The sequence below is a fragment of the Crocuta crocuta genome, unplaced genomic scaffold, assembly GCF_008692635.1.
Source record: "Crocuta crocuta isolate KB4526 unplaced genomic scaffold, BGI_CrCroc_1.0 scaffold340, whole genome shotgun sequence".
Classification (NCBI taxonomy): Eukaryota; Metazoa; Chordata; class Mammalia; order Carnivora; family Hyaenidae; genus Crocuta; species Crocuta crocuta.
Window position 1 is genome coordinate 2,306,894 of NW_027530642.1, and position 12,919 is coordinate 2,319,812.

The 12,919-nt window shown below is 43.8% G+C and overlaps 1 protein-coding gene across 3 annotated transcripts in view; it reads right to left on the reverse strand.

The window, feature by feature from the left end:
• The window catches only part of SLC36A1 (solute carrier family 36 member 1), a 66,854-nt gene that overhangs the window by 23,209 nt on the left and 30,726 nt on the right, over positions 1-12,919 (reverse strand). For all 3 annotated transcript variants that reach the window (XM_077768983.1, XM_077768985.1, XM_077768984.1), the window contains exons 3-7: positions 7,537-7,627; positions 6,530-6,618; positions 5,965-6,060; positions 3,809-3,893; positions 3,201-3,419 (exon numbers count right to left, since the gene is read on the reverse strand). In XM_077768983.1, the coding sequence (XP_077625109.1) occupies positions 3,201-3,419; positions 3,809-3,893; positions 5,965-6,060; positions 6,530-6,618; positions 7,537-7,627 (580 nt within the window). The remainder of the gene's footprint in view (positions 1-3,200; positions 3,420-3,808; positions 3,894-5,964; positions 6,061-6,529; positions 6,619-7,536; positions 7,628-12,919) is intronic.

Sequence of the window (12,919 nt, forward strand, 5' to 3'; positions counted from 1 at the left end):
CAACAGCAATACAGCAACAAAAATGACCCGAAGGGAGTGTCTCGACCTATGTACATCAAAGAGATGCTGCTCGACTCAGAGCCAAACCACCATCGCCCCATGTTGCTCCAGTGCGCAGAGCACCGTATGATCACACACACCTCCTGGTTAAGCCCAGAGGCAGGCTCACACTCACTCTCAAAAATGGGCGGGGCTGCTTCATCTGCAAGTGCAGGTTTGTGGTATGCACAGACAACGCTCTATACGGACACTGCCTTCAGCTGGGATGGAGGCGCTGTTGAACCCCACATTTCCATCCTGGCCACCAGATCACGGCAACCACCGCTGTGTCCAACGACCCGCAGTGGTTTAAGACTAAACGCAGTGTTATGGGTACATGTACCCCAATGTTTACAGCAGCACGTTCAACAATAGCCAAATTATGGAAAGAGTCTAAATGTCCATCAACCGATGAATGGATAAAGAAGATGTGGTGGTTTATATATACAATGGAATACTACATGGCAATGAGAAAGAATAAAATCATGCTGTTTGCAGCAATGTGGATGGAACTAGAAGCTACTATGTTAAGTGAAATAAGTCAGAGAAAGACAGATATCATATGTTTTCACTCATTTGTGGATCTTGAGAAACTTAACAGAAGACCATGGGGGAGGGGAAGGGAAGGGGAAAAATAGTTACAAACACAGAGAGAGAGAGGGATGCAAACCATTAGAGACTCTTAAATACAGAGAACAAACTGAGGGTGGATGGGGGATGGGGGAGAGGGGAACGTGGGTGATGGGCACTGAGGAGGGCACTTGTTAGGATGAGCACTGGGTGTTATATGTAAGCCAATTTGACAGTAAATTGTATTTTTTTTTAAAAAAAGCCTAAATGCGGTGTGTGTGCACATCTATGTGAGGTGGCCTCGCTCTCTTTAATGTCCACTGCAGTGTGTCCTGATTCAGATTTCTAATTATAAAGTTAAATCATGCATTTATTTACCCTTCTTTGTTTTAACTTAATTTGCCAGAGGCAGGGAAGGAAACTCTCTGGAAATGGTCAATTATGCATTCACGGGCCCTCCTTCCATTCCCAATAAAAATGGGCCATGGACAGCAGTTTATTTTGTTTTTAAAAAACAGTTCTGCAGAAGAGGAGTCAGTATCTGCCACTCATCTGACTAAGACAGGAGAAAAACAGTAAGTGCTCACTGAGTACAATGTTAATCTAAATTCGTTATGTCACTTCCTCACTAGAGGAAGACCTGTTTCACAATCTGCTGCTTTCCTAGAAACCATATCAGTGAGTGGCTGGGTCACTGTTAAGTAGACCGTATGAAAGTGAGTTAATCTTCACCTGTCAGACTAACCAATATTAAGAAGATTGATACATCTAGTGTTGGCTACTTACATACGATGGAAGGGAGCCTATATGAAATTGGTAAATAGCTTTTGGAAAAAGCAACTTGGCAAAATAAAAATTCAAATGTGCATACTCCTTGGAGGGGTATTTCTACAAGTCCATAAACAGAAGGGCCTTAAAGGGGTACCTGGGTGGCCCAGTTGGTTAAACATCTGACTTTGGCTCAGGTATGATCTCATGATTTGTGGGCTCAAGCCGTTCATCGGGCTCTGTGCTGACGGCTCAGAGCCTGGAGCCTGCTTTGGATTCTGTGTTTCCCTCCCTCTCTGCTCCACCCCTGCTCGTACTCTGTCTCTCAAAATTAAATAAATGTTAAAAAAATTTTTTTAAATAGAAAAAAAAGAAAGGCCTCAGAAAACTCACTGCCATAATACTAAAATAACTCTAAAAACTTATAAATGACCTGACAGTCCACTGCTTGGGGACTGGTTAAATAAACTGTGGCACATCTATTCTCTGAGATACTATGTAACAATTAAAAAGGATGAGGTAAAACCCCACGTATCAACATGGAAAGCTCCCTGCCACGCTGGCACGGGCCCAGAAAAAAAAAACAAGGTAGATGAATAGTACATCGAATAATTTTTTAAATTATGTTAAAAACAAAACAAAACATTCTTTTGTTTTCTAGATTTCTCTATGTACTAGACACAACTCAAACCAGGATACTGTCGATGTTACGTACAGATGCATTCACAGGACCTAGACGGAGACAGACCGATCACACACAGTGAGTGTGTGAAAGAGACTCGCGGTGGAGATGTGGTTTTCAACGCTTGGATTGTCTGCAGTTTAATGAGTACGCACTGATGAGTTCTTTGAGTAATTAAATCTAAATACCTTTTTTTAAAGTTATGCTTTTATTCACCTGCTTTCATTCTTTTCTTTCTCTGGAGTGTTGGCAAAACACATGGTCTCGTCCATAAAGAGCCACACTGTTTGAGGGCACATTTTTCTCAGCCCGGTCTTCTACCCATCTACATACAGATGTCTTCTCTTGCACTGCCCCACAGATCTGCCCCCATGGGCTCTGAAGGGGGAGCAATAACTGGATTTATAATTTTGACAAATAAATATATAACTGGAGTGGTAAGAAATTGCTTTATCTAAATATTAAGTTAGAGGGGCACCTGGGTGGTTCAGTCAGTTAAGCGTACGACTCTTGATTTCAGCTCAGGTCATGAGCTCACCGTTTGTGGGATGAAACCCCATGGTGGGCTCTGTGCTGACAGCACGGAGCCTTCTTGGGATTCTCTTTCTCCTTCTCCCTCTCCCCCTCCACTGCTTGTGCGCGCGCGCTCTCTCTCTCAAAATAAATAAATAAATGTGTAAAAAATAAATAAATATATAGTGAGAGAAGTTGATTTTTGTTTTCATCTTAATATTTTTCTATTTTCCCATTATACATTGATCCATGTATTAACTACGCAGTTAAGAAAAAGTCTAAACCAGTGATCTCAATAGGGATGATTTTGCACACACACCCCCACCCCCAGCACACTTGGCAATGTCTGGGGATATTTTTGGCTGTCCTAACCGGGGGGTGGCTGCTACTAGCAACTGGTGGGTAGAGACCAGGGGTGCTGCTAAACATCTCACGATGCACAGGGCAGTCCCCACGACAAAAGGTTGTCTGGCCCAAAATGTCAACAGTGCCAAAGTTGAGAATCCCTAATCTAAACATACCACGTGTATGTTTAAGTAAGTAACAAATCCCTAATTAATGTTCTACATACTGGTTTTGTTTGCTTCTTTGACTATACAATAGGCAGAGGGAGAGCCTGGGCTCTTACCTGGACAATGAACTGGTAGATCATGACCAGGCTAACCAGCATGGTGATGTTGGCCAACAGAGAGAAGACGGACAGGGCTCGGAGGTTCCTGACAAAAACCAGCAGCACCACGAAGGGCAGGAAGGTGAGCATGTAGAGTCGAGAGTCCATGGTGGGCGTCAGAATCACAGTCTCATTGTTGTGGCAGTTGTTGGTGGTCCCATTGGCTGCTTCTATCACCTAGAATGAGGGGAAGAAAAGCAACAGATAAGGCTTCTCAAATGACAGAGGTCAGTGGACCTCCCACCAAAAAGGGCTCCTAACTGGAGGCTCAGTAGGAAAACAAGGCCAGACAGACGTCTGTGGTTGGTGAACCGTCTTCAGAGATCTGTGCAGCTCATCAGCAGCCCAACTGTCTGTGCTGGGTTTGATCCTATCTTGCCTAAAGACGGGAAGACAGACAAGATTTCTTGAAGTTCCTCAGTGTCCTAGGTCTTTAGATGAAATTAAACAAAGGATGCTGTTCTACACAATGTGTTAAAATCTTAATTCTTTTGTTGACCAAAACTGGCTTAGAAGGAATCCTAAACTCAAAATCCACTGATCTCTTGCCATTTTCTCTCTCCTACCTGTTTAAAGTTGTCAGCCAGAAAGACAAAATAGACACAGCAGAATCCCAGCTGCGTGACAATCAGGAAGAAGTCCACCAGGTGCCTGTAGACGGGGAAGGAAGGAATACGAAGATCATGAGAATGAAAAAGCAAGAGTCCCCGAGAGAGAGGTGTTTGAACAGTGCTTCCTCCCAGGACATCACAGACCCTTCCCACCAGGTGACAAGGATGAGTGTGCCCTGACAGAAGGAGAAAATGTGCTAGGTGCCACCAGTCTGGAGCTTTGGAGGTGGGTGGAAGAAGATGCTATGTGTGCGGTGACTGAGGTCCCCTTCTTCCGTCTTGTCTAGGATGCTGCATGGGGTCAGGCGACCCCGAGATCAGAATGACTGGAGTGGAGCACACACACCAGGACCAATGACCAGCCCTCGGCCTCCCCCTCCCCATGGCCTGCCTATCCTGTCTCCACTGTTTGTTCCAAAGCTACAAGGAAAACAGCATAAAAGCCTAGGAAGTGGAACCCTCTATGCTCTCTTTCTATAATATGGATCTGAGAAACAGCCTGCTCTCTCCGAAGTACACAGAATCAGAGGTACCCAAACAGACTGCTGGCAGAGGCAGTGAACGACAGCGGGTAACAACCTAGAGGGTCATCAAGAGGAAAATGATGAAATGAAAGACCATTCTTAAATGGAGCGGTATACAGCAGGTAAAAAGAATATGTTAAATCTCTATGTGCTGATAGAGATAGGTCCAGGACCTTTAATAGAAACAAACAAAAAAACAAACAAACAAACAAAAAAACCCAGCTTCCTAATAGTACCTAGAGTACTGTCAATTTGTGTAAAAAGTATTAGGAACATGTGTATGTTTGTATACATACAGAAAATGCCAAAAGTATACCCATGCGAGTGTGACCAGAATATACTTTTATTTTTCCTTTATGAATGCCTGTCTTGCTCAAAAATATATATATATATTTTTACCACGAACACACATCAATTTCAATAAATAAAGGAAGGGAGGAAATAAGGAAGGAGGGAGGAGGGATGGGGAGAGAAGGGAGGGAGCTGGGGAGAAGGAGAGAAAGAGAGAGAGAGAGAAACAGAGAGAAAGGAGAGGAGAGAGAAGAAAGGAGGGAAGGGAGCAAAGAAAGAATCAATCAGCAACTAACCAACGAACCAGACAACCAACTAAGCAGGGGTGGCCACTTGGCATTATGGCTTCTCCTAGTCACAGAAAATGATTCTGCTGCAAGAATCACAAAATAAACTGTACCCCAGGAGGAAGCTGACTATGTGTGAAACTATAAAAAACTCCCTATGACCACAAAAAAAGTTTTCATGGAGAAAATAGATTTAATGCAGTTCCATTTAAAAAAAAGTAAAGGATTCAGCCCTTAATATCAATTCTCTGCTTCTAAATATACCATTTCCTTAAACAGGAAACAAAAATTAGAATGTTTCTCTCCAGGCATCTGGAAACTTACCATAAGGATAAATTTCCAAATACCCTCCTCCCCCCTTCTTGAAATGTCTCTTTTCCCAACAAACCCATTTGTTTTAGCTCAGCTTACCTCTTCCTTGAAGCCTTCCTTCCCCTGCCCAGTGCCCTGCCCTTAAAGCATCTATCATGTGCACTTCTCATCTGGCACAGGCAACTATCCTTAAATCTCCTCCCTGTCTGAGCGCCTAGGATGCACTTCTAGCTCAGGACACTTTCTCTACCGGTATAGACTATTCCCAACCTCTTGTCCTTGAGCCTTCCACATACCCTTCTCCTGTAAGGAGACTTCAAGTCCCTAGAGGGTCAGGACCAAACTATTTACCTCAGGGGAATCCCCCCTCCCTATATTGAGAATTATTCTGCAGGACTTATAAGAGTGCTTAAATATGTTTACTCAACAAATGAGTGAATAAAAAATAATCACTGGTCATTGACCGCCAAAGCTGGAACACCCAGGTTTACCAGTGAGGAAACTGAGGACCAGAGAAGAAAGGGGTCATGTAGCCAAGGTCACCAGATGACCGCAGGCAGAGCTGAGCTAGGAGCCAAATCCCGTTAGCCAAACGATGCTCTTTCCATTGCTTACACCATGTGCTGCACCCCACCTCCCTGTGTGAAGGCCTCTGCTCTGCGAGGCCGCAGCTGCAACGAAGGAGGAAAGCGGTTACCTTCCCCAGTGCGCGTGGTTCCGGAGCCAGGAGATGGGGCTGGATTCCAGTCCGTACATCACTGTGTCCCCATAGTCCACAAAGGGCTTGTTCAGTCTGGGAGGAGGGGAGGGAGAGAGGAAGGGCAGAGTGCAGTGGGTTCGACAGTAAGTGACAGAAGAAAGGTAGCTCACTGAGACTTCAGCCAGTTCCCCACCTGTCACCCCGGGCCCGGGGAAACTACTGGGTCCTGCATCTAATGCTCTCAAGGATCAGAGATGTGAAATCAACAGGTCAGTTACTTTCTTATAATTACCGCCCATCTGGCAGAACCGTTTCAGTGGGGGTAAATACTACAAAGCACATAAAATGAGAAGGTGGGCTCTGTCCGCTGGACACGAGTCAATATGACAGATGACAACAAACTGAAAAAGAACACAAAAATAACCGGGGAAAGGGAGTTCTGCAATAATCAGCAGCCACCTTCAGCCAGCATGGAGAATTTAGAGTGACTTGCCTAAGTCCTCTCTTTCAGCGCTGCTAGCAGAACCCCAAAGGACAATCTGGCAGCTCAGAGGGTGCTCACCTGCGGCAGAAGTGGTGAGCACATTTCACCAGGATACCCATGCAGTGCACAGCCACGATGCCTATCACCAGCAGGCTGAGGGGACCCATCTGGGAATAGGTGTTGCGGGTGAGAGAGAGAGAGACACACACAAGCAGGTATAATTAGGAGTGAACCCAATGGAGAGTGGATTTGCAAATAATCACAACACTACTAAGGCGCCTTCCAGTGACAGAACTTCTGGCACAATATTCAAGACAGAAATGTGATCGTGGAGGTGGGCTCAGGGAGAAGGGCATCATCTGAACCTCAGCATGCTTCCGAAAGAGGTAACCTCATGGAGAAGAATGACACAACATAAGGCTGGTCCAAAACAGCTGCAAATCAGCTGAACTAAAGGCTCCTATGGTCTGGGAAGAAGGGACAGGGAAGGGGTGGAGGGAAAGAGAAAGTTCTGGGAAGAAGAGACGGAGAAGGAGTGGAGGGAAGTGGAAAGTTCTCATTAGAGTAAGACCAGATCAAGAAAACCAGCTCTTAGCTCAGGCCTTAGCTAAGGCTGAGCTAGCTCCAGCTCTAAGAGAAGCCAAATGGTTTTAGATTACAGTCTGTAGGGGATGGATCATAACAGAAAAAGTAAAATTCTTAGAGCTGGCCTCCTAGGGATGGGGACGTGGAAGGAGCATGTAAAAAAACCAACAGACTTCTGTTATGCATTCATTACTCGATATTATTGACAGAAACTCCGAGACATTTTAATTACATCCTCCTCACTGCAGGGTAAGCTCCATTAGGGCAAGAATCTTCCTCTTTTTTATTCACTGGTAATATTCAGAGCCTAGAACAATGTCTAGCACACAAAAGGCCCTCAATAAATATGTTTAAGTCAATGAACACCTGAATATTGCTCTTTCTCAGTTGAATTAAAGAGAAAAGCTTTTTAAGTGTTTTAAACAAAGCAAATTTAAAAACACACACACCATCTCCTAAAATTTGTCAGGAGACTTGCCCCTGCCAATGCAGATCCTTACCAAGATGCCTGCATTCTTCACTGCCAGGGGCAGCCCCAGGAGGCCGGTGCCAATGTTGCCTTTTAGCAAGTGGACCAAGGTCTGGAACCATCTGAAGTGGAAAGACGGGAGACAAGGGCATGTTAACAATAATGACAGCCAGCATTTATTAAGCATGTAGCAATGTGCTAAAGGCTTTCATGCCTTCTCTCATTCAATTTCCACAATGACCCTATGAGATACGTGTTAACTTTATTTTATGGATGAGGAAGACAATTGCTCGAGGTCACATACCTAATAAAGAGTTCGGCCAGGATTCCAACCCAGGATTCCAACCCAGACAGTCTGACCCGCGAGCCCTCTCCAAGCCCCTGTGCTCTCAGCTCTGTTCCCTGTGGGATCTCCAAGAGCCCCATCTCTATGGCAGATTAGACCAGAGGGACACCAGGGCTCCCGTAGGCACTTTATCTTTTCCTAGTGGGTCTGGCCTGGGTTTCACCAGAACTGTCCACTATGGAGACTCGTATCCAACACCACAATGGAGGCTGACAAGCGTGAAGTGTGAAGGACAGACATCGGTATAAGAGAAGAATGAAGGAAATAAAAAACAGAAGTCCAGAACTCCTAAAAGAAAACTGTATGCAAAGTGAACCAAGTACTACCTCCGGCCAGTCCCTGGGATACTATGTATTTAAAATAGAAAGTCAGATCCTAGGACTGGAGAAGCCCTCTTTAAACATTACCTAGTTTATCCTTCTGCCTTGAGGCTAGATTTCCCCCTCACCTATTATAGACTGTCCATCTCACACTGTGATTATAAAGCCTCTCTCGCATCCTCATTCATTTTTTCACTCAGCAAATACCATCTGTTCTGTGTAAAACACTGTGTTCATACCATGGTAGAAATAAGTATGAATCAGATACGGACCTCGGTCTCTAGAAATTAACAATGCTTCAATGAAAAAATAAGGCAGATACACTAATAACCACCCAGGCAGAGATACCTTCTTAAGTGCTCAGGGAGGGAGGGGCAGGTGAGGGTCCCAGAGTGGAGGCCTGAGCTGAGCCCGGGGGGACAGGCAGAGCTTGCAAGGGGGCCCCTGGGGAAGAAAGGCCTGGGAATATGAGCCTAGAGAGAGACATGGGGCATCAGCACAGAGGAGCGTGTCTCCTCAAAGGCCTGACAACAGAGTAGTGTCTTCATCTGCCCTATTTTCTACCCTGCTACCTCCAGAGGGATACAAGCAGGTCAAATACAGCCATAGCTTTGCCCCCAGTATACAGACTCACTCAGAATTTGGCCCCTGGCACCATCTGAAAATTCTTCTGCAAAAATACCCTAAATCCCTCCTAAATGATGTTTCCATATATTTCTTCAAATCAGCAATTCAGAAGGAACCGAAAGCAAATAACATATGTTAACTCATAAAGACCATAACAAGTATGACCTATCTCTACTCTCTGGAATGGAATTTTACTTTCAGTAACATTTCTCCTTCTCCCTCTAGGAAGAAGACCTCTTGATCTTCCTACTGTCTCCAAGCTTCTCTTATCAATCAAGAAAATGTCTTTGAGTCTCTAAACGGGAAGAGGTTGAGCGCTCCCTTGGACTATCCCAAGGAAACAGCCCAAGGACCGCACGGGTACAGGGGTGACTCCTTCATTATCAGCAGCCAGTGACCAGAAGATTATACACAGGATGATAAGACAAACAAATGTCTATCTCAGCAAATGTTTAATCCACTCAAGGCAAAGGTAAGCATTGTAGCAAACCCACCTGCCTACCCGAGGCCTCCCCAAAATGCCTCTGAGCTGGGTTTTGTGGGAGATCAGGTCCCTTTTAGCCCTGGCTCTGCCAGTAACTCTATTTGACAATTCCCTTCCTTTGTGTGGACCTTAGTCTCAGCTGTAGAGTGAGGGGACTGGATAGGACAGCATCCTTTCTAAGGTCTCCTCAGCTCTGAAACACCTGGATTCTGGGCAACTGCCCAATATTACTCTCTTTAACCAATGGCCCCAAGCTGGGATTACCCAAAACCACGAGTATCACAAAATCAACTCCATTGACTGCAAAGTCTTAATTATGGAGGATATAAGGAGGAAACCTTGCAAATCTCTGTAGTTTGGTTTATGTTTCAAATCAGTAATTCTTACACTTTTTAGTCTCAGGAACCCTTTATATACTTATAAAGTATTAAGGATACCAAATAGCTTTTAATTGTACAGATTATATCTGCTGATATACATTACAAATTAAAATTGAGAAGTTTAAAAATATGCATTAATTAACAACACATAAGAATAAAATAAATATATTTTATTTATTTTAAATTAATATATTTAAAATCAAATTAATTTAAAAATAAAATTATGTTAATATAAATATAGATTTTTAATTTTATTTTTTATTGCTTTATTTTTTTATTTGAAAGAGAGAGAGAGTGCGCAAGCAGAAGGGCAGAGGGAGAGGGAGAGAGAGAATCAAGCAGGTTCCACGCTTAGCACAGAGCCCAACTTGGAGCTCAATCGCATGACCATGAGATCATGACCTGAGCTGAAACCAACTTAATCAACTAAGCCACCCAGGCACCCCCATAAATAACAGATTTTTAAATGAAAGGTAATTCTATATTCTAAAATGAAGACTGGCACTAATTTACTTTTTTTGGAAACTTCTTTAATGTCTTGCTTGATAGCTGCATTATCTACTTCTGCATTAAATCTGTTGTGATATGTATGTTGTTTTGGTTGAAGTACATGAAGAAAATCTGTCCTCACAAAGACATGCAGTTGGAATGTGTTTTAATAGTCTCTGTAGACAACTGTGGTAGTTTTCTTTTGATACTACACCAATACTCGACATGTGGCTATTTCTTAGAAGTTAGTTACAACATGGGAGTCTGCACTTTTCGGTATCCTCTCAGATTACAACGTACTGGTGATCTTGCTCTTTGAATGGATCTTTTCCCCATGCACAATTTTCTAATATCACACTGGCCATTTGGAAGATACTGGTTCCCTCAGTTATGCAGTTCTTCTCAACATTGGTACATTTCATTACACAATATCCGAAAAACTCACATTTATTAATATCACTGAAGTATTTTTTTTTTTTTAAGAGAGAGAGAGAGAGAGAGAGAGAGAGAGCACAAGTTGGGGAGAGGTGCAGAAGGGGAGAGAGAATCTTAAGCAGGCTCCATACTCAGCGTGGAGCCTGACATGGGGATCAGATGTACAACCCTGGGATCATCTACTGAGTCGAAATTAACTGAGACCAACTGAGACACCCAGGCACCCTAAAATCTTTAAGTAGAGGGAAGCTGTCAAGGTCAGTGCTGGATACTGTGTTTTCTAGTTTTGCTTGAAAACCTAATGTGGACCACAAATACCACTGATTGTTTTTTGTGAGATCATGGTCTCATTATTTTCATTTTCATTTTTTTAAAATTTTTTTTAAATGTTTTATTTATTTCTAGGAGAGAGAGAGAGAGAGAGAGAGAGACAGCGTGAGCAGGGGAGGGTCAGAGAGAGAGGGAGTCACAGACTCTGAAGCAGGCTCCAGGCTCTGAGCTGGCAGTCAGCACAAAGCCCGACGTGGGGCTCAAACCCACAAACCATGAGATCATGACCTAAGCGAAAGTCGGACGCTTAACCGATTAAGCCACCCAGGCGCCCCTCATTATTTTCATTTTCAAGAAAATGTCTGCCAAGCCCTCAGGTCTGAAAAACCTACAGCTTGTTAGTTCTTCCTAGCAGAAATAGTATTCTACAAAAAACAAAAAACAGAAAACAAAACCCAAGCAGCTAGTTAGTTCACAAAGCAATCACTCAAGGTTCTCGTCCTTGAGACAGGTGTCATACTTTGGTATGCAGTAGAGGTATTTCACGTGTACTTCCCATCTGTCATGGAGATTATTAAACCTGTACTGAAGGATTAAGTAATAAAATGAGTAATTTGACTGCTTCATCAAGGACCTGCTCAAGTGAAACTGGCTTATTCTTTGTACATGTGTGGCAGAGAAAAATACGATGAATGGCCTAAGTTGGTAGTATTGCCTTGATCTATGCTAACCCACCAGCAGTTTTACCCACCACTGCTGCTGAACCATCACTGTAAATGTCAACACAGTGGAAAGGCAAGTAACATTTTAGCATTATTATGAAAATAGTTTCAATCTCACAGACTTCTTGAAATGGCCTTGGGAACCCCAAAGGGTCACACTTTGCAAACAGCCGCTCTAGACAACCTAGAGTAGTCAACTAGTTTCACAGCCTGCCAGCCTGGGGGAGAAGTACCAAAGCTCAATCAAAAGCTGGTATAATGTAAGTCAACAGGGCACCAAGAAGAAAAAAGGCCCCACGGAGTAACATGTGGCTGTTGTCAAAGCAGTCAACAGCTTGACAACATCAAGTGTTAGGAAATAACCTCACTAAACACACCACTATGGAAGTGTCAGGTGTTCCTATTCGCACCCCTGATTAGGGATTTTTCCTGAGCCCTTAACCCTTAGAAGAGCCAGGTATGTGCAAGCATGTACTTTATTCCTTGCATTTTGTTCCTTGTACTTTGTTCCACGTTCTTTGCTCATGGACAAAGCAGATAACAGGGTGGGGCAAGGCACAGGAGACAAGGACTCCAGCTCAAAAGCTTGTCTCTAACACCATGATATGTGAGAGATCCACGTGACCTAACAAGGTCTCCTGAATCAGCTTCTATCTTAATTATACCTGGCATGCTTTCTACACATAAATGCTCAGGTGGATCCAGCGTGAGTAGTTGGTTACATAACCAACCCTCCAAGTCCCAAGGGAGTACTTTTCCCTCTATTGCTTGTGATATCAGACATCACTTACAGATGGGCTTTCCCTGGTCACCTACCCCATAGCACAGAATCAGGGCAGGATAGGCCCTCACAACAAAGTGTACCCAGGAAAATGTCCCAGTACAAACCAGAAGAAGGTATCTCCTGATTGCCTCAATTTCTAACAAGCAAGGAGAAATAGTGTGGGGTTGATACTAGTTATAACCCAGTGTGAAAAAAGAGATATTCAGAATAGCTAATGGGCACGCATAACTTCCAATACATACAAAACCTGTGAGTCACCAGCCTGAAGCTGCTAGTGGTTGGATTTGAACTTCAGAGAGGTCCCTTTAAAAATGAAAATCTAAACCCTATATGAAAACCATTGCACAGGCAAGCTGATGCCTGAAACTGGAAGAGAAACTACAGGGAGAGAAGCTTGGAAGAACAACTGCACAAGGACTGTGACTTCTGAAGGGAAGCTGTCACGTGTCACTGGCTGCATTTGGAGCTGCTGCTGCCTGTGGGGATGCCAGCTGGGTGGTCGGGTTAGGGGAAAGAAGGGAAAGACGGTCCTCACTGCTGCCAGTTGTCCACGCAAT